Below are 21164 nucleotides of genomic sequence, written 5' to 3' on the forward strand. Positions count from 1 at the left end.
ATCTCAAGGCCATCAGACTGTTAAACAGCCACCACTAACATTGAGTGTCTGCTGCCATACATGTAAAAAAAATATCACTAGCCACTTTAAACAACGGCACTTAATATAATGTTTACATACCCTACATTACTCATCTCATATGTATATACTGTACTCGTTACCATCTACTGCATCTTGCCTATGCCGTTCTGTACCATCACTCATTCATATATCTTCATGTACATATTCTTCATCCGTTTACACTTGTGTGTATAATGTAGCTGTTATGAAATTGTTAGGTTAGATTACTGTTTTGGTTATTACTGCATTGTCGGAACTAGAAGCACAAGCATTTCGCAACACTCGCATTAACATCTGCTAACCAGGTGTATGTGACAAATACAATTTGATTTGATTTATTACTATGAGTGCACAGATTTTTTTTACAAATTGCTTGTGTGTTGTTCTAATTTAAGATACCTAATAATGAGAGATTTTCTCAACGCTTTATTTTGAAAGTGTGGTGTGCTTTCCCACTGTTCATAAACCCTGTAATCATGAGACATATGACCACCCTCAAGGTGTTTCTGCCCTGGAAACTTTCAATATTTTTTTCACACAAAGGATTGTGTTGACCCAAACCAACCCGTAATGACTATTTTCTTTTTACATTGTCCTTCTCAGCACAGCTTTTCAACATTTGAATTTTTTTTTCTTTAACTAGGCAAGTCAGTTAAGAACCAAATCTTAATTGCAATGGCAGCCTAAACCCAGATGATTCTGGGCTAATTGTGAACCACCCTATAGGGTTCCCAATCACAGCCAGTTGCAACTCAGCCTGGATTTAAACCAGGGACAACAGTGATGTTTGGATTTGAACCAGAGACTACAGTCATGCACTGAGATGCAGTGCCTTAGACCACTGCACCACTCAGGAGCTGCTGTGGCATGCTCCACTCATGACCCTAGAAACTTTTCAATCTGTAATTTTAGAGGAGCATAATTTACATTTCAAACACATTGATGTCTTTTCATTTTCTGCTCTAAGTAGGCTGTACCACATTTGATTGACAGAAGACAACGCATCATTTTCTGTGGTGGTGGTGGTTTTGTACTTGAGTAAATCAGTCATCACTCCTTTAATGCCGTGACGTCAGATACGGGAATCACATGTCCTCACACTTCGGGAAGATTTGTATTGGTACGGCGGCTGGGCTTGGAAAATATTGGGAAATGGCTACCCTTGAACTCTTATGGACAGAATCCGTAAACATGTGGACTAATGTGCATGTGACACAGTAGAGAAGTGCATAGAGTATTTATAGGAACCGGCTTTTGTAACGCTATCAGCTTGCTCAAGCATGCATGGAAATCTATGGGAATTCATTGTTGGCGGAGATTCACCCATTAACAGGAAGTAGGAATAGCCAAGCGACTGAAGCTGTTTTGATCAGTGTGCTTTTTAAACATTTGTTTATTTTTTAAATTATTACACTTTAAACAAAACAAAAAATAAATAAACCAGTGTTTTTATAATCAAAGTGTGAAAAATATCGATGGAATATTGTAACTAAAAATTCAAAGTCACTGGAGCTCGAACGTGTGTGAGAAGCTGTTTTTGAAAGTCCCATGTATAGACTTTCAGTTTGCTTTTGTGCTGTTTTTATATATTTTTGTAGTCCTATTTTTTTAACAGACCATATCAATTGGATGTATACAAGACGAACGAACTAACTTTTGATGCCATGTCTGAGAGAAAAGTGTAAGCGGTTTTAACAAGGTTTTCGAAGGTCGAAGACCTCCACCCAAGATGAGGTCTTCTTTGGCTCCCGGTATCAGACTGATCACGTCCTTCTCAAGAGACAGCTGGTAAGTTTCTACTATCTTTGAATTCTATTGTGTGTGTGACACCCTTTATGCAAACAAAGCTATTTATTGCATTGTACAGTATGTAGGTTGATGATGGGGGGGGACAGCTGTTTTGTCCCTAATCAGATAGAAGTCTATGATTGGCTAGACATGAGGCTGTAACCTGGTCTCAAAGCATTTTGTATTATTCTGTAGTATGAAATGTTATGTTTCGTATGATATGTATTACTTTGTGGATATCCACAATATGTTACGATTTTGCGAAATGATATGTTACAGATTCTAATTTGTTGTGCCTAATGTTAGCTAGGTGGCTAACGTTAGCTAGGTTAAGGTTTGGGTTCAGGAGCATCATGGCAAAAAATGGAAGACTGGCCAGTGGCCAAGAGATTTTACCTATAGACCATCAGGCTGCTAAATAGCCAACACTAGTCAGCTACCTCGAAAATTCAAGCAGCTTGGGTGCTGCCATATAGTTAGAATTAGAAGTGCCCATCCAAGAAAGCACAAGGTCATTGGACACAGATAAATGACGTCAAATCAAGTTATATCTACCGTAGCTTTTATTGGACTGATAATGTCAACATCATACTTTCAAAATCTTAGCTAGCAGTCATCATGAATCAAGTCGACAATCTACTGGCAAATCCTTGTTATACGAAGAGAAATTATAGATAAAATGTATCGGTGCTCATCGGCCATTGGACATAAACATTAGTTTATGTTGGAAATCGCAAATTCAACAATGAGTGGTGTGGAAGGAATCAGTGGCTAACTGCAAGCATTGCAAAGCAATCACTAGCCTGTTATTCAGTGGAATGGGTGTGTGGTCCAAGTCTAGGTTTAAGGGTCTCTTTTCCAAGCTTAAAAAGATAAACATTAGCCATGCTGTCAATCCAGCATGACTTCAGTGAGTTCAAGACAACTGGCAACTCTGGGAAAAGGCAGTAAATGAGGCTGAATGAACTGTTTCTCTGCCATACAAGGCTCCGCTGATAGCCAGGTGTAGCAGTGGTAAGGTGTTGCGACAGCTTTATGTAGGCCCTAACAGTTTGTGGGCATCGTTTGTTACTGTTATAGTGCAATTAATGTATTGTTAAGTGTTGTGTAGTGCCTTTGCTGGCATGCATATTTGCTATTTTTTGGGGTGTTTGCCCCACCAAGATTTACATGCTGAAATCGCCACTGTTCATTACGTATAGTTGAGGTCGACCGATTTAATCTCAATGGTCGATTAATTAGGGCAGTTTTCAATACAATCGGTAATCGGCATTTTTGGACGCCGATTACATTGCATTCCACAAGGAAACTGCGTGGCAGGCTGACAACCTGTTACGAAAGTGCAGCAAGGAGCCAAGGTAAGTTGCTAGCTAGCATTAAACTTATCGTATAAAAAACAATCAATCTTAATGTAATCACTAGTTAACTACACATGGTTGATGGTATTACTAGGTTAACTAGCTTGTCCTGCGTTGCATATAATCAATGTGGTGCCTGTTAATTTATCATTGAATCACAGCCTACTTCGCCAATCGGGGGAGGATTTAACAAAAGCGCATTCGTGAAAAAAGCACAATTGTTGCACAAATGTACCTTCCTATAAACTTCAATGCCTTCCTTAAAATCAGTACACAGAAGTATATATTTTTAAACCTGCATATTTAGTTAACAGAAATTCATATTAACAGGCAATTTTAACTAGGGAAATTGTGTCACTTCTCTTGCGTTCATTGCATGCAGAGTCAGGGTATATGCAACAGTTTGGGCCGCCTGGCTCATTGCAAACTAATTTGCCATAATTTTCATAATTATTACATAACATTGAAGGTTGTGCAATGTAACAGCAATATTTAGACTTAGGGTTGCCACCCGTTCGATAAAATACGGAACGGTTCCGTATTTCACTGAAAGAATAAATGTTTTGTTTTCGAAATTATAGTTTCTGGATTTGACCATATTAATGACCAACGGCTCGTATTTCTGTGTTTATTATATTATAATTAAGTCTATCATTTGATAGAGCAGTCTAACTGAGCGGTGGTAGGCGGCAGCAGGCTCGTAAGCATTCATTCAAACTTTACTGCATTTGCCAGCAGCTCTTAGCAATGCTTGCTTCACAGCGTTGTTTATGACTTCAAGCCTATCAACTCCTGAGATTAGGCTGGCAATACTAAAATGCCTGTTAGAACATCCAATAGTCTAAGGTATACGAAATACAAATTGTATAGAGAGAAATAGTCAATGCGTCATAATTCCTATAATAACTACAACCTAAAACTTCTTAACTGGGAATATTGAACCACCAGCTTTCATATGTTCTCATGTTCTGAGCAAGGAACTTAAACGTTAGCCTTTTTACATGGCACATATTGCACTTTTACTTTCTTCTCCAACACTGTGTTTTAGCATTATTTAAACCAAATTGAGCGTGTTTCATTATTTATTTGAGACTAAATAGATTTGATTTATGTATTCTATTAAGTTAACATAAAAGTGTTCATTGTTCATTCAGTATTGTTGTAATTGTCATTATTACAAATATATATATAAAAATCGGCCGATTAATCGGTATCTGCTTTTTTTGGTCCTCCAAAAATCGGTATTGAAAAATCATAATCAGTCGACCTCTAGTATAGTTAAAACCAATGATGTATATAAACCCTGGATTGCTAATGCTATGTTTTGGCCAATGAGAGGCTTTGAAGTCACCGGTCGACCATATTGGAACTCCCCAGAAGACGCAGTCCTCTATAGTCTATAGGAATTAATAGAATTCTACAGTATTTTAAATTAAATGTTTCATTTTTAGCAAACATTTCCTGGTTGCTAAAATTCTAATAGTTTGATTGTTTTGTCACAAACTGAAATTTGGCTCTGTATAGTGTAGAAAATCATTGAACCATCTAAACCGCTGTGAAATATATTTTCCATAACCAAAAATATTGTATTTTCAGCTGTTTGAAGCTGGTGTACAAAACCGAAAGTAAAAGACACAAAAACAAAACTTAAGAATAGGAAGCATGGAAATAGAGCACATAGAACAGATGTACCGCTTCTTAGACATGTTTTTAATGAGTGACAGATCTATAACTCACATTTCTATGTGCACTTGGTCAGTTTGCCAAAAGAAGTTACATATTGAAGCTTTAAGTATTTTGTTGTAGTGGGGACATTTTTAACATTAGAACTTTCAAATAAGTATACTTTAAAGCTGCAATATGTAACTTTTTGGGCGACACGACCAAATTCACATAGAAATGTGAGTTCTAGATCTGTTTTCTCATTGAAAGCAAGTATTCAAAGCTATATATCTGTTCTATGTGCGCTAGGGCGGGGGTGATGAACACTGTATACCGGTGTACTAGCTAGCTAGCGTTGTCTCCCCTGCCTATTCTTCTTCTGTGGGTTTTATCTGTGTTTGGTATCCAACGTTATGGTGCATTAATTACCGCCACCTATTCCCGCCTGTGTACTGGGGTCCTAGCTTAAAAATGGACCAGATGAGGTATAAAGAGGGTTTCCTGCAAATGCAGGAATGCCCACATGTTGGAACGCCATGAATTGTGGGCCACAATTGTTTTATTTTCACTTTAAACCCCATATTCAAAGATGTCTTGTGCAAAAAGAAGCATCGAATTTTATGTGAAAACATCCTAGGTGAAGGCCATCTACACTGTTGGATTTCTACAACATTTCATCAATCCACAATACTTTCTGGATTATTGCTGTCACTGATCCAGGTTGTTCCATAAACCTTACCAAATAGTCACACTTTGTCCTAGATTTAGTCAGTCAAACTGTAAAAGTCACTGCAGGTTGAGTCTTGTGCACAACACTTTCTCCTGAATGTTTGTGTCCGAAATGGCATCCCAGTAGTCACTACATTTGACCAAGGCCCTAGTGTACTGCTTTTGATCAGGGTCCATAGTGCTCTGGACAAAAGTAGTTCAGTAATAGGGTGTCTTTTTGGATGCATCTTATGTGTTGTGTGCAATTAGCTTGAGGATGAGGAGTTTACACCAGGTTGTGAGTGAGGTGTTAACTGTTACTAAAATCTAAATGTGGTAAAGCCTTCCTTTCCACTCCAGGAAATGTAAACAGGTCAATACAGTGTGAGTGTGGTGTAACTAGCTGCCTTCCTGTGCAGTGTACACCTCGTGTCAGCTAAGTCTCTGTACTGCTCTCAGCAGTGATTAACTCTTCTGAATACCCTGTTTGGTTCCCACTAAAAAACAAGCCTATGTGTACTGCCTACTGTACAGACAAGACCATGTGAACAATTGTTTTGTTTTCTCTTCTCCTCAGATCCTTCTTCAGGATGGTAGTTTGAAGCCTTTCTCTCTCCTTCTCTCTTTTTAAAAATCTTTTTCCCTCTCTCTCCCCCTTCCGGTCTTATGAGACTAACATCCCATAATACCCAAGCCCTGTAGACCTCTAGATAATGTATAAGAGACTGTCCAACAAATGTGTGTGCTTTGACAAAGGTGAGGTTGTTGATGGCATGGTATTTGCTTTGGACAACATTAGAATGAGCTCATTTTCTACTCTCTGTGCAGGTACAGAGGTTTCACCCTCTTCCTCACCTTTCTCTTCTATACCAGCTACCATCTCTCCCGGAAACCCATCAGCATCGTCAAGGTGATACACTGACTTCACAAACCTGTATGAAACGTTATCTTATTTATTTGTATTTTTAAATGTAACCTTTATTTAACCAGGCATCTTAATGTAAGGCCACACTGTTCAGCTCTATATTCTAACTATCTAAGTGTTCTAGGTCACAAAAGCCCTAGAACACTCAAGTTGCACTACAATAGTTAACATAGTCATTTTTGAGATAGTTATATGATAGTGGCTGTTTTTGTTTCGAGACGTTTAAGCTGGTTGCGTCTTGAAGGCCTAGTGTTTTGTGTCCATGTGTGTAATCTCTGGTTATTGCCCCATGTATATACAGAGTGAGCTGCACAAAAATTGTTCCACCCTCATTCGGCCACCAAACCTAAACGGAACTGACAATGAAACCTGGTGTGACTGGGCGCCATTTGGTGAGTCCTCGGCTTGACTTAACTTCTTCGTTCATTTTTTAAAAGGAATAAAAATGCTTCCAAAACATTTCCAAAGTGTTTCTGAGAATATAGAAAGCACACCATGTCAATAGAATTAATCAGTTTTTATGTTGCTGTTTAAGCATTACGACAGCAGATTTCATTCTGACATTTTCTGTGCCAACTCGTTTTCTCCAGACCAGGACAACTACCAGACGCTGTTTGGAGCCGTGGACAACTCTTTCCTCGTTGCTTATGCCATTGGCATGTTTTTCAGGTAGACAGAATGATGTAAATTCTATCATTGTTTTTGTTTTTTGTGGGTGTGCGTGCTTGCCTGTGTATTAAACCTCACTACAAGGAGTTAACCAGATGATGTGTTGTGTGTTTTGACAGTGGGATATTTGGTGAGCGCGTGCCCTTGCGCTACTACCTGACCACCGGGATGCTTCTCAGTGGTCTCTTCACATGTCTGTTTGGCCTGGGCTTCTACTGGAACATCCACTCTATCTGGTACTACGCCTTCGTCCAGGTAAGGGTTAAATCTCCTCTAAAACCATTGTCACTCGCTCACACCCCGCCCCATAGTTACCTTTGAGTTCAGGCCCGACCTGGGGCATGTTCATAAGAGTTTGCAGCTTAAACATTTTGCAACGGGAAGTCCTGGTAGTCCCTCTGTTTCAGTCAGTTGTCTTGTGTTTCGTGCCTAATGAACACAGCCTGGTACTGAAAAACAACAGTTTAAAGTTACATCTTTGTCCACACTGTGTTTACTGGGCCTTGTGTATGCATGCACATGCATGAGTTTTCCTATCTGAGCATATGCAGCAACAAAACAACTTGGGAAAGTCAGGTAAAAGTTGGCATGGGGGCTTTAGGCACTATCACATGACAGATCAGCAGTATCATATGATGTAGAGCGTGTGAGGGAGGCTGAGGGATTGTTTCCATGCCAGTACTTTCCTCAAGGCTATGTGTGTGATAATATAATGGTGTGGGTAACCGGCCCAGCCCCCTTCTCTTTTCTGTGTCTTTGTTTGTATCTCTCTCATGGGAGAGATGTTTTGTGTCCCCATCTTTTTTTTTTCTCTCATCGGGTTGGGTATAGGGGCATATTTAATGTTGAAATTAAAAGCATCTAAAAATCTAAATCTCCCTCTTACTTCCCTAGGCAATGAATGGACTAGTGCAGACAACGGGCTGGCCTGCAGTGGTGGCCTGCATTGGGAACTGGTTTGGAAAGGGGAAGTGAGTGAGACATATTCTTACTCTTGACTGGTTCAGCAATGCTGAGTGCACAGTATCAGTACCCCTTTTCCATAATGTGTAGGGTATTTTTTTGTTTGTTGCTCAAGGTCAGTCACATTATGTGAAATTAAAAACAGAACTCTCCGGTCAGTTCCTTTGTTTGAGTGTAATGAGTGTTTGGAAATTCAAAATAGGAACAATTTACAGATGTCCAGTTTCCAATTCAGCATTTTACTGCCGGAAGCTGTCCTCAGTATTTAGTAGTATGTTGAATGTTTTAAGTATGTATTGAATTCACTCCAATAAATTCCCTATGTTCAAGTGTCCCTATAAGTTAATGTAAGCAGGCTCACTGTCTCACCTTTCACTGTCAAGATATACAATGTTTCTAAACCCACTTCTTTCGTGTCCATCCCATCTGTGTGTGTCTGCCCTTCTCCCTCCAGGCGAGGGTTCATCATGGGCGTGTGGAACTCACACACCTCGGTAGGCAATATCTTGGGTTCGCTCATCGCCGGCATCTTTGTATCCTCGGCCTGGGGCATGTCCTTCATCGTGCCCGGCATCATTATCGCATCCACGGGCATTCTCTGCTTCTTCTTCCTGGTGACCTTTTGACCTCTGGGTCTGTTTTCATAGAGAAAGTAGGAGTGCTGATCTAGGATCAGTTTTGCCTTTTAGATTATAATGAATGGACAGAGGGGGCCTGATCCTAGATCACTATTCTTACTTTGAGATGTTCAAAACATGTCAACAGGACCATAGTGCTGACTGCATAAACCACTGCAACCTATTGAAGCTTGATACCGTAGATCATAGAATCCAAATGAAATGGTATACAATATTAATTGCCATTAGGAAGTTATTATGGAGGATACGTTTTTATTAACCTAGTTTGAAAATGGATCATGTTGCGTTCCCCCGACAGGATTTATCCGAGAGTTTTTACTCTGCAGGAATTTCATATTCAACCTAGACTGTTTTCATTTAGACATGTAAAATGAGAATAGGCTCATCCCAAGACGTATTTTGACATGAAAATGGATTTGTGAGCATACCCTTTTTTTTTTTTTGTCACAGAACCAGAAGATGTCGGCTGCAGCCCTCCGCAGCACCATGTAAGTATAACCAAAGAACATATGAAGTAATGGGTGCCTTTAGTATTATAGAGAACGACTGCCTTGCTCAAGGGCAGTCGGTGTCGGTGGCACCTGAGATATGATATCAGCCCTGCTTTTGTAACCTCTAGGCTACCAGCTCCCACCAGATTATGGCCTGGTTTTGTTTTGACCAATGTTTTGTCATTCTATTAATTCCCCTTCTTTCGAAAGACTTGATATTATAGAGTAATAGAAGACATGTTAGACTATACATAAAACATAGTCAATAGTTGTAGCCCTGGTTAGAACAATGCTAATGGCTGTGTATGAGCAGGAGGACAACGAGAAGGAGCCTCTCTTACAAAACTCATCTAGTAGCGAGGAGATCTTCAGCAGTCCTGGCCTGTCCAACTCTATCTCCTCCGAGTCGACAGAGGAGCACACCGAGGCCATCAGCTTCTGTGGGGCCCTCAGGATACCTGTGAGTGCGATGACTATCTACTTTAAATTCAAGCTCTTTCATTTGCTTTCTGTTGTGACTCATCGTTGATCATTTATTATATTTATAAAATAATTAAAAAATATATTTTCCTTTATTATTTTCACCTAAACCCCCCCCCCCTAATTGTAGTAAACTACACTGAACTAAAAATATAAACACGACATGTAGAGTGTTGGTTCCATGTTTCTTAAGCTAAATTAAAAACTTTTTAAAAAGTGTTGTGTTTTTATATTTTTGTTATTTAAAAAAAATATTTTCTTTCTTTATTATTTTCCCCTAACCCTACCACCCCTCCCCTAATTGGAGTAAACTAATAGACAACAATACTTAGGCTTCCACTTCCAGTATAAACATATTGCATACATTTCATGTACAGTATATTTTACATGAGTTATCTTTTGTTTGTTTTTAGTCCCAGCCTTCAGCTACCCTCAACCCCTTCCATATATCTCTGAAGACCATCCAGTTTTGATTTATTGTTATGACAGTTGCTATGACGTAACATGTGTAAATATTTGTATGAACATAACAAGATTCAACAACTGAGACATAAACTGAACAAGTTCCACAGACATGTGACTAACAGAAATGGAATAATATGTCCCTGAACAAAGGGAGGGTCAAAAGTAACTGTCAGTATCTGGTGTGGCCACCCGCTGCATTAAGTACTGCAGTGCATCTCCTCCTCATGGACTGCACCAGATTTGAAAGTTCTTGCTATGAGATGTTACCCCACTCTTCCACCAAGGTACCTGCAAGTTCCCGGACACATCTGGGGGGAATGGCCCTAGGCCTCCAATCCAACAGGTCCTAGACGTGCTCAATGGGATTGAGATCCTGGCTCTTCGCTGGCCATGGCAGAACACTGACATTCCTGTCTTGCTGGTAATCATGCACAGAACGAGCAGTATGGCTGGTGGCATTGTCATGCTGGAGGGTCATGTCAGGATTAGCCTGCAGGAAGGGTACCACATGAGGGAGGAGGATGTCTTCCCTGTAACGCACAGCGTTGAGATCGCCTGCAATGATAACAAGCTCAGTCCGATGATGCTGTGTCACACTGCCCCAGACCATGACGGACCCGCCACCTCCAACTCGATCCCGCTCCAGAGTACAGGCCTCAGTGTAACGCTCATTCCTTCAATGATAAACGCGAATCCGACCATCATCCCTAGTGAGACAAAACCGCAACTCCTCAGTGAAGAGCACTTTTTACCAGTCCTGTCTGGTCCAACAACAGTGGGTTTATGCTCATAGGCGACGTTGTTGCCGTTGATGTCTGGTGAGGACCTGCCTTACAACAGGCCTACAAGCCCTCAGTCCAGCCTCTCTCAGCCTATTGCGGACAGTCTGAGCACTGATGGAGGGATTGTGCGTTCCTCGTGTAACTCGGGCAGTTGTTGCCATCCAGTACCGGTCCCGCAGGTGTGGTGTTCGGATGTACCGATCCTGTGCAGGTGTTGTTACATGTGGTCTGCCACTGCGAGGACGTCAGCTGTCCGTCCTGTCTCCCTGTAGCGCTGTCTTAGTCTCACAGTACGAACATTGCAATTTATTGCCCTGGCCACATCTGTAGTTCTCATGCCTCCTTCCAGAATGCCTAAGGCACGTTCACGCAGATGAGCAGGGACCCTGGGCATCTTTCTTTTGGTGTTTTTCAGCATCAGTAGAATGGCCTCTTTAGTGTCCTACGTTTTCATAACTATGACCTTAATTGCCTACTGTCTGCAAGCTGTTAGTGTCTTAGCCGACCGTTCCACAGGTGCATGTTCATTAATTGTTTATGGTTCATTGAACAAGCACTGGACACAGTGTTTAAACCCTTTACACTGAAGATCTGTGAAGTTATTTGGATTTTTATGAATTATCTTTGAAGGACAGGGTCCTGAAAAACGGATGTTTCTTTTTTTTGCTGAGTTTGTGTGATATATTATCTTACAGGGTGTAATGGAGTTCTCCCTCTGTCTGCTGTTCGCTAAGCTTGTTAGCTACACCTTTCTCTACTGGCTTCCTCTCTACATCTCTAATGTTGGTACGTACTCAGTTTAGCTCCTATTTGTTGACAGTTCACCTGAGGGTTCAAATGATATCAATGCTTATAAGCTGATAATGATTTGCTTTGCATTTTGAGATGCGCCATTAGTTAATTTGGCATACACTGTGTCGCTAAAAATTCCGAATGTTTATTTCCTCAGCCCATTTTGACCCCAAGGAAGCTGGGGACATGTCAACACTATTTGATGTAGGAGGAATTGTGGGTAAGCCTTAACAGTCATGTGACTGACTTTATATGGAATTAGGTAACCTTTATCGCACAATACTCTGAGCGATCATATGAGGAACCAGGAAGGTCTTCTCTTATTGATCTGGATGTTTTGTCTACACTGTAGTTATAACAAGTCATAGACATAACGAGGGGGGTTTCTGCAGTCATAACAAAACAGACATACCAAGTGATGTCTGCAGTCAGAAGAGTTCTCATTAGAATTGCCCAATGATTGGCTCCTACTGTATTGGTGTCTGAGCACTTACTATTGATCTTCAATGCAGCTCCTCAAAGGCTGAAGACGTTCAGATGATGTAGGACTGCTATCTTCCCCTACGTGTTAAGTCTGTTAAGCGTGTGTTGTGTGTCTACAGGGGGCGTTGTGGCTGGACTGGTGTCGGACCAAACTGGGGGCAGAGCCTCAACCTGCTGTGTCATGTTAATAGTGGCTGCTCCTATGGTGAGTGTTCACTCACACAGAAAACATCACTGGCTTTTACCATGTGTAACACCATGGACATGTCTCTTTATTATAGTACACTCATGACTTCTCTTTGAATTGTAAATGTGGCAATTGAGTGTAATATGCACATTCCAATCTTTAGAAAACCGGTGCTGGGCAAAAATATACTGTATATCATGAAAGGAAAGGCCTGCACAAATGCCTGAATTGCAAATCTTTACTGGACACACTTTATGTTCACTAATGAAAAGAGGAAATTCTCTCAGTAAATGTGTTGATCACATACAGTACCAGTCAAAAGTTAGGACGCACCAACTCATTGTGCAAAGTTGTCATCATACTTTGAAGAATCTCAAATATACAATATATTTTGATTTATTTGACACGTTTTTGGTTACTATATGATTCCATTTGTGTTATTTCATAGTTTTTATGTCTTCACCATTATTCTACAATGTAGAAAATAGTACAAATAAAGAAAAACCCTTGAATGAGTAGGCAGCTCCAAACTTTTGATACTGGTACTGCATATGTCATGTAAATATGACTGCCTGGTGGACTCGGAATTTGGCTGCACTTGTAGCTCTGGAATTGGCAGTGAAATTCACCCGCTGCCCGAGAAATATTTCGTGATAGGTTGCAAGGTCCTTGACAGTATTGTGTCAATCTGTTTTTCACCATAGCTAAATATTTTCCTTTGGGTTTACATGTGGGTTATTAAATCATGAGCAAATCCTTCAAGAGTGCCACCTTTTATCCAAAATCCAGTCCAAATGTTTGTTTTGCTTTCCTAGCTGTTCCTGTACAACCACATTGGACAGTATAGCCTAGCAACCACAATCGGTAAGAGATACATTTTTTTTTTTTTTTTTGTATGGTATTTGACTTTCAAACCATAGAGCCATTTTAGTCTCAACCCCTCCTGCTAACAACTACATCAATGCTCCAATTTAACACATTGTAGGGCGAGTTACATTCGGTGCATTCAAGTGAAGTAGGCAATCAACATAACCACATATCACAATAAATCTTCTTTAAAAAGACCCTTGCTATCGGCTAGCTAGCGTACTGTACATGCCTGATTCTCTCACAGTGCTGTGTTGTTGTGTAACTCTGCACCGTAGGGATGCTGTTGGTGTGTGGAGCCCTGGTGAACGGACCCTACGCCCTCATCACCACAGCTGTGTCTGCTGACCTGGTAAGCATATCCATTCCAGAATGGACCACTTCATGCCTCTAACATGAGGTCCTCACCTCTCCCGAAGTCACACGGAGGAGATAAGCTCCTCATTGCCCTAGCTCCTCCCACATCCCCTGTTAGTCCACGGCTCTGTGTTAATGCGTCTTTCCTCGATTCCTTGCGTTCTGTCTCCCTTGTCTCTTTCTCAAACCGATTCAAGGTGCCTCCCGTCAGACAATCACCTTCAATGCGTTTTGAGGAGAGAGGACGCAAGGAATCGATGAGACAAATTGAGGAATAGGATTGAATGATGATTCATAATGAGTGTTTTTCCTTTCATAGGGGACACATGAGAGCCTGAGTGGAAACTCTAGAGCGTTGTCAACGGTCACGGCCATAATTGACGGCACAGGGTCAATAGGTATGTGGGGAATGTCTGGGCCACATGGGGGATTGGTGCTGATTTTGTTGTTTTAGTTTTGACGCTTGTAATGGTGACCAGTAATGGGTTAGTGGGGCTGTGGTGCATTTATGTGCGCCTGTGTCAATGCATGAAGGAATGTTTTTATTTATTTATTTGAGGTCACCTATGTTTCGAGATTCACTTCAATGGCTCACTTATTGCAGTGTAATGTGGCAATTGACAAATAGTTTTATACAGTTCATGTACAAGGTCCATGGCTAATTGCCATGCACAATTATTTTCCATTGTAAATCATGTAGTGTTCTAAAGGCAGACTTTTTATGATTGTTGTCCCAAATCAAATTGTATATCCAGACCTGGGGCCTTACTTATCAAAGCTGCGCACGCACAAAAAAGCCTCTAAACATTGCGTGCGCCAGTTTTCCCCCAGAGGTTGGTATATTTAACCATTTTGAACACGATGTGAAAGTGGGGGTATCTCCACGCATATCTCATTTCTAGTGGTTGATCAATTGTATTGCAAGCAAATATTGTTATTTTGAGGGAACTGTGGGTGTTTGATACATCGGAATTGTAATAATACTAGACGAATAAAAACACCTAATGATAAAACGGATGCATTTGCCGTGAGTAAGGAGATCGCATGGCAGCATGTAGCCTATTGTGTTTCTTTTATTACCGTAAAACTTGATTTTAATAGCTTTGGCATTTATTTGCTTAAATCACTGAACACAACAGGCGCTTATTAGAGATAGGTTTCTATTTGAACCAGGCATCTATTTCCTTAATGAACACAGCTTTTTTTCTCATTTGCATAGTTAATTGCTTGCTTCCAACAATTAAGTTATTTATTCATTTCATGCACTGTGTTATCATTTACACATTGTCACATTTCTTTTGTTGTAGTATGTCTCAATTTAGACAGAAAAAAAACATTTAATTGATGGAATAATTATTCTCCTCTGACTGCATTTTCAGCAGTTCTTACTTTCGGATGATTTCTAGGGGTCTGAACCCCCAAAGTTGTTGACTGTTTTTGTGCTTGATCGTTAGCTAGCACTTCTCAGCTGTTAGCAGCCAATGGCGTGCAGTTTCTTACTGGTGATAAAAAACAGAAGATTTTTTGTTGTTGTCATTACTGAATTATTTAATGTAACAAATCAAACATTAAACCTTGTAAACAATTCATGGTAATCCATGGTAACCTCGTAAACAATTCAAACCCAGCATTTATTTGCTGAAATGCGTGCCATTGCCCAGCTATTTAAAGGGACAGGTGGCCATTTGAGACTGAGCTTTTAATTGAAGTTTTACGGTATATAGGCCTAAATCATGATCATATTGCAGGACATGACTGCCCTTTTCTGACATGACTGATTTATTCCCGCTACACAACATATAATAGTGTACCATTTATTCATCGCTCATTTAATAGCCAAACATGCTAGAAATTAAATAGACCGGTAGCCAATTTAATATATTTGGTAGTATGGGTATACAGTAGGCTACAGTATAGCTGTGCGATAGGAGCGCAACATCATAGCCAATATATACATTCAGATCCTATACCAAGGCAGGAGATAGCACACTTCTATTTTCAATAGATGTTTGTGTTTCTATAGCATTTAGTCCTAGTTTTACATTGTTCGAATAGAAAATTATACTTCCAGAATGTGCTGCTAGTGTTTGGCACTCGCTATAGGCGGCATGCATTTGTTTGAAAAAGTTACGACAAAAACATTCTGTGCATATCTATACATAAATGTGATCAAATGTACCATTGCGCTTTACTTTACAACCTGTCATGGCCCAGTTCCAACATCTCCAAATCATACAGCAAACGAGGGTGTTTTTGTTACCATAAAAGGTGAATGGGGGTGTTTTCCAGGCGGGGTTGTAACGCTCGTTCACGAGCGCACAAATATAATATGGCTCTGATTTATCAATGAAAACATATGCGCCAGTTTGATAAATCCCAATTTGTTGTTACCTGCAAATCCTAGAATCGACAGAATTTAGTGAGACATTTACACACGGTTGATAAATGTAGCCCCTAGTTTCAGGTGCTTGGTTTCCCCTGCTCAAGTGTTTGACTGTTATTCTGACTGTCCTGTAGGTGCTGCCCTAGGTCCTCTGTTAGCAGGAGTGATCTCTCCGACGGGGTGGAACAATGTCTTCTTCATGCTGATCACTGCTGATATCCTCGCCTGTTTGGTTAGTTTTTAGTCTTGTTTTATAAATCAGTGCAATATTTGAGCCACATGTACAAAGAAGGTGCTATACCTGTGGATTGTGTACAATAGCGGTCTCCAACACTTTCTACCATGAGAGCTACTTTAAAAAAATAAATGTTGCCAGCTTCTATTTTACCCAATACATTACTGGGAGCTTGTACAGTGCATTTGGAAAGTATTCAGACCTCGTTACAGCATTATTCTAAAATTGATTCAATATTTTTTTCCCTCATCAATCTGCACACAACAACCCATAAAGACAAAGCATAAATCTGTTTTTTTTTTTTTGAAATAATTTATTTACATAAGTAATCAGACCCTTTGCTATGAGACTCGAAATTGAGCTCAGGTGCATCCTGTTTCCATTGATCATCCTTGAGATGTTTCTACAACTTGATTGGAAACCACCTGTGGTAAATTAAATTGATTGGACATAATTTGGTAAGGCACACACCTGTCTATATAAGGTCCCATGGTTGATAGTGTTTGTCAGAGCTAAAACCAAGCCATGAAGGCAAAGGAATTGTCCGTAGAGCTCTGAGACAGGATTGTGTTGAGACACAGATCTGGAGAGTGGTACCAAAACATTTCTGCTAATGTCTAAACCTGTTTTTCACTTTGTCATTATGGGTTATTGGGTGTAGATTGATGAGAATTGTTTTATTTAATCCATTTGAGAATAAGGCTGTAACGTAACAATGTGGAAAAAGGGAAGGGGTCTGAATACTTTCTTATAAAAACATTTGTGTTATAAATATGTGGAAAATGTGTTTTTTTATATATCTAAAAACATATATACAGTATATACAGTACCAGTCAAAAGTTTGGACACACCTACTCATTCCAGGGTGTTGCTTTATTTTCTACATTGTAGAATAATAGTGAAGACCTAAAACTATTAAATGAAGCATATGGAATAATGTAGTAACCAAAAAAAGTGTTAAACAATTCAAAATATATTTTCTATTTGAGATTCTTCAAAGTAGCCACCGCCTTGATGACATACCGCCTTTGCACACTCTTGGCATTCTCTCAACCAGCTTCATGAGGAATGCTTTTCCAACAGTCTTGAAGGAGTTCCCACGTATGCTGAGCACTTGTTGGCTGCTTTTCCTTCACGCTGCGGTCCAACTCATCCCAAGCCATCTCAATTTGGTTGAGGTCGGGTGATTGGTAAACTGTGTTGAGTGTGCTGTCTTCCTGTTTTCCAGCTGCTGTCCAGGCTGGTGTATAAGGAGGTGAGGGGCTGGTGTGGACACAGCCCCAGACAGAGAGGGTGAGCCACTCATGAATACACCACTTATATCACCAATCAGGAAACCAAAAGCTGGTTTCATTTTTTTAAGTTGAAGAGGCTTCTAAGTGCAATAAGTCATAAAATAATACATTTGCGAATCTAAGGAGTGACCAAATACTGGCTCCTTAAGGGTACATTTTCTTTTTGCAATTGAACTTGCGTGTGCACAAAAATGGCTCCTCCTTGAAATACAGGTCAAAGCCACAAATAGCTACTCAGTAGGGCTGTTGTACATTAGCCTCTCTCTGGAGGTTAAGGGTGCCCATTTTTCTACTCCAAAGGGGCCTCCAGGCTGCTTATTAATTGGCCAGCTTGAAAGTAACTGTCCAGTATTTCTACATTTCTATGAAATATTACCTGAAATTAATTATAATATCAGTGAAATAGTTTTCTTCCAAAACATGGTAATTAAGTATGTTAAAAAGCATATTTTCTGTTTTGGAATAGAAAGGGGGGCGTATTCTGGCCATACAAAATATTAATGTGAGTAGACCACTGATTGGCCTGCTCATCCTCTATGAGGAAATATCAAGCATTCTTTTAAACATTCTGTTTGATACAATTTTAAGGTGTGTTTTTTTTAAATGTTTTCTTTTTCTTCATTTTTTTCTCCAATTTATAGGAGTATAGAATGAATCGACAATAATATTTGGGTATGCGTTAACTGAATATTAACTTTTTAAAAGTGAGAATTTCATTGGACAGTTTAAGAAAAAAATTGCAGTTACACCTCAGGCTATTTTTAGGCATCATAGGTAATCAATCACTATCAACCTGGGACAACCTGCGTCTTGAGAGTTCTATTTTTCCAACAGGTTCCCAAAGGATTTGAGACATGATTGTCTTTGAATGGATGACTTGAGTTGGGTCTTAGACGCTCAATCAAATATGACACAGAATCTTCTCTGTTCACTGAGCACTCAGGCTTCTTTATTCTTTCACAGCATCAAGTAACGGTTTCTTGATTACAAGCAACTTTCCATGTTCTGCAAATCTATATACACTGTGCAACTGCGATTAACCCTTTGCACTTGTGGAAATTGGCTTATATGGATAGGGCTAAATTGAAATGTTTCTTACAGAAGAAATATGAAAAGAATATGCATAACCATGGTAGCAATGAAAGGGAACAATTTGGAGATTATGCAAAAATTCTTAGACCAAAGTTGTGAGGACACAAGACTGAATCCAGACATTACACTGTTGATTTTATGTGCATTTTATTTACTATACTTTTCGCCGTATTTGTTGATAACAAAATCAGAAAATACTCTACGTATCCAGTCTTTAACTATACGGTGCTTTTTTGAGCACTCCTAGCAGTGCCGTTGAGGAACTAGAGCAACCACACTTTTAGTTGTTTTCTTTGGTACACAGCCCTTCATCCCCGCCATCACACAATTACTGTCAAAAAAACAGTTCATTAATAAATCTCAATCTGTCAGGTGGGCATAATTTGAAAGTCTGTACTATTGCCAACATGACTAGCTACGTTATAAAATACGATCTTAGTGTTAGGCTTTAACAATGCAATTCAGGGAAACGGATCATAATTTTGGCGCGCACAGAAAGGAGGCATGAGTGCATTCTGGTTCATGTGCCGTGGTAACTTTTCTTCACAATAGACAAACGGGCTCATCCTTGTCAGAACAACCCAGTGTATGATGCAATGTAATCTAGTAACTGTACATCAAACATAGTGATCATAAACGTTAACTATACGACGTGAGTTTTATGATATGGAAATGTGAAGTGCACCTCTGGACTCACAGGTGTTTGGCTTGCTTGTATGACATCAGTGGTATTTATTATAATCCTCTATCTCATCTTTCAAAATACATAGTCCTCTGAGTTTATAGCATTTCCCTCACTCAGACAACAAGAAATGTGAAAAGTTGCCCAATTTAGATGCGGGGATGGGGGCAACTTCTTGTCGTGTGAGGTACTCAAGTTCAGAATGGCTGTCAGAGACGTTATGTATAGCGTGATACTGTACAGCCACTGCGTTCCTGTTTAGGCGTTTATCAGTGCCCAAATCTACCATTTTCAACCCTTATGCGAATGTAAAGGGTTAAGAGCCATTGTGACATCAAGTTTAACATATGTCATTGTAGGCTGTTTTGGAAACTATAGCAGTACTACATTACTCATAATTCACCATGTAACATGTCTGGTTTGTCATAATGGAATTACGCTACAGTCCAAGGAGTCTTTCTTTGAGCTACCTAAGTGTCAAAGCTAAAAGGAAGCTGTATCCACCCCAATATACACAACTGCGCAAGGCACCGGCCACTCTCACACTGTCCCGTTTATTCCAAGTCCCAAACTAACCCTCACATCCTGTCAAATAATGCTGCCAAATAAAGCAAGGCTCCATCCCCAACAACAATTGTGCACCTCATGGCTCTATACTGCCCCTCATTTATTCCACTTCCCAAACTGACTCCATAGCATTAGCCTCTCTCCAGCAAGGTTGAGAAAGTGCTAGGGACTGTGTTTACTTGCAACATTTTCAGAGAGGATACTCAGTTGAAGATTATGTGGTGCTTGCTTCTCCTCCAGTCCTCAAATATAAAATTACATTGAATTAATCAGATCCAATGATTTGGTACCTATGTTAATGACCAGAATTGGTTTGTATTTGGTCCATTCTGAAACGGGCTAATCTCACCTTGTGTTGTCAGGTTCAAAGAAATATGAGTGGGTGCCTGGGACAAGAGACCGTATCACACATGCAAGGAAGGACGCAGGAAAAAGGACCAAGAACTAACCCCTGAGGTGCATCAAGATTTATAGGGTGCCGATCCTTTCATCCTTCATCCTTAATGGCCCCAGACCCCGTCACCAGCGGATGAAAGGATCTGAAAAAGGAGGAAGGGGCCATTGATATTTTGGGACCATCTGATGGAGAGAGAGAACAAGTCCTTTCTTCAAATGGTCGCAAAGCACTTTCTCTCTTATGCCTTTTTTATGATTATTTTGTATGTTTATTTTTTTTCTCTGTTTGCCCCTCTCGGGGCTGTGTGCATCTTTCATCTTATTATTAAAATAATGTGCACACTGCATTTCCCCAATCTCTCCTCAATGGTTACTATAAGTTAAAATCACATGCTAGTATTGGCCAAGCTAAATTGGGCGCACATGTTTTGCACAGCCTGGAGAACGCCGAACTACATAAGCAGCGAAGGAGGAGTTTGCAGTTGTAATCAAGTGCTGTGGCGGAAAATGTTGTCACTAACTAAACCAGTGCAGATAAGGATAAATTGTCTGACCAATCAAAAAATCAAGAATATTTCTCAGACAGTACCATCACATCCTTCCATTTGTTTCTGATGGAAATGTTTGTTGATCAATGATTAGACATTTGTTTGTATCCACCACATGCATTTGGTTGTTGTTTTGTTTTTGACTCCACCTCTCATAGTGGGCCTCACACATGTTGAGCGGGGTGTGGTGATACTGATGGTTTCTACGGTTGTGGCCAGCTACGGACAGAAGTGACTTTACATCGCAGGTTAGGAGAACTAACGCAGCAGGTTAGGAGTATTAACATAGGA

General features: G+C 40.0%; 1 protein-coding gene across 1 annotated transcript; it reads left to right on the plus strand.

Annotated features, from left to right (window-relative positions):
* The first annotated feature begins 1140 nt into the window (after window positions 1-1140).
* Window positions 1141-20670, plus strand: LOC112258056 (glucose-6-phosphate exchanger SLC37A2-like). Its single transcript, XM_042326964.1, has 19 exons — window positions 1141-1848; window positions 6405-6486; window positions 6803-6893; window positions 7092-7170; window positions 7290-7425; window positions 8065-8141; window positions 8588-8750; window positions 9079-9082; window positions 9222-9259; window positions 9576-9722; window positions 11685-11775; window positions 11939-12001; window positions 12384-12469; window positions 13267-13315; window positions 13597-13670; window positions 13995-14073; window positions 16193-16290; window positions 17522-17586; window positions 20292-20670. The coding sequence occupies exons 1-19, from the start codon at window positions 1790-1792 to the stop codon at window positions 20305-20307; spliced, it is 1497 nt and encodes a 498-aa protein (XP_042182898.1). The 5' UTR covers window positions 1141-1789; the 3' UTR covers window positions 20308-20670.
* Window positions 20671-21164: the final 494 nt, after the last annotated feature.

Source organism: Oncorhynchus tshawytscha, linkage group LG09 (assembly GCF_018296145.1).
Source record: "Oncorhynchus tshawytscha isolate Ot180627B linkage group LG09, Otsh_v2.0, whole genome shotgun sequence".
Lineage (NCBI taxonomy): Eukaryota > Metazoa > Chordata > Actinopteri > Salmoniformes > Salmonidae > Oncorhynchus > Oncorhynchus tshawytscha.

Excerpts from the sequence above, each read along its gene's own strand:
- LOC112258056 (XM_042326964.1), top strand. The coding sequence starts at position 1,790 with ATGAGGTCTTCTTTGGCTCCCGGTATCAGACTGATCACGTCCTTCTCA. Across the intron at positions 9,260-9,575 it reads GCAGCCCTCCGCAGCACCAT|GAGGACAACGAGAAGGAGCC; the intron begins GTAAGTATAACC and ends GTGTATGAGCAG. Across the intron at positions 12,002-12,383 it reads TGATGTAGGAGGAATTGTGG|GGGGCGTTGTGGCTGGACTG; the intron begins GTAAGCCTTAAC and ends GTGTGTCTACAG.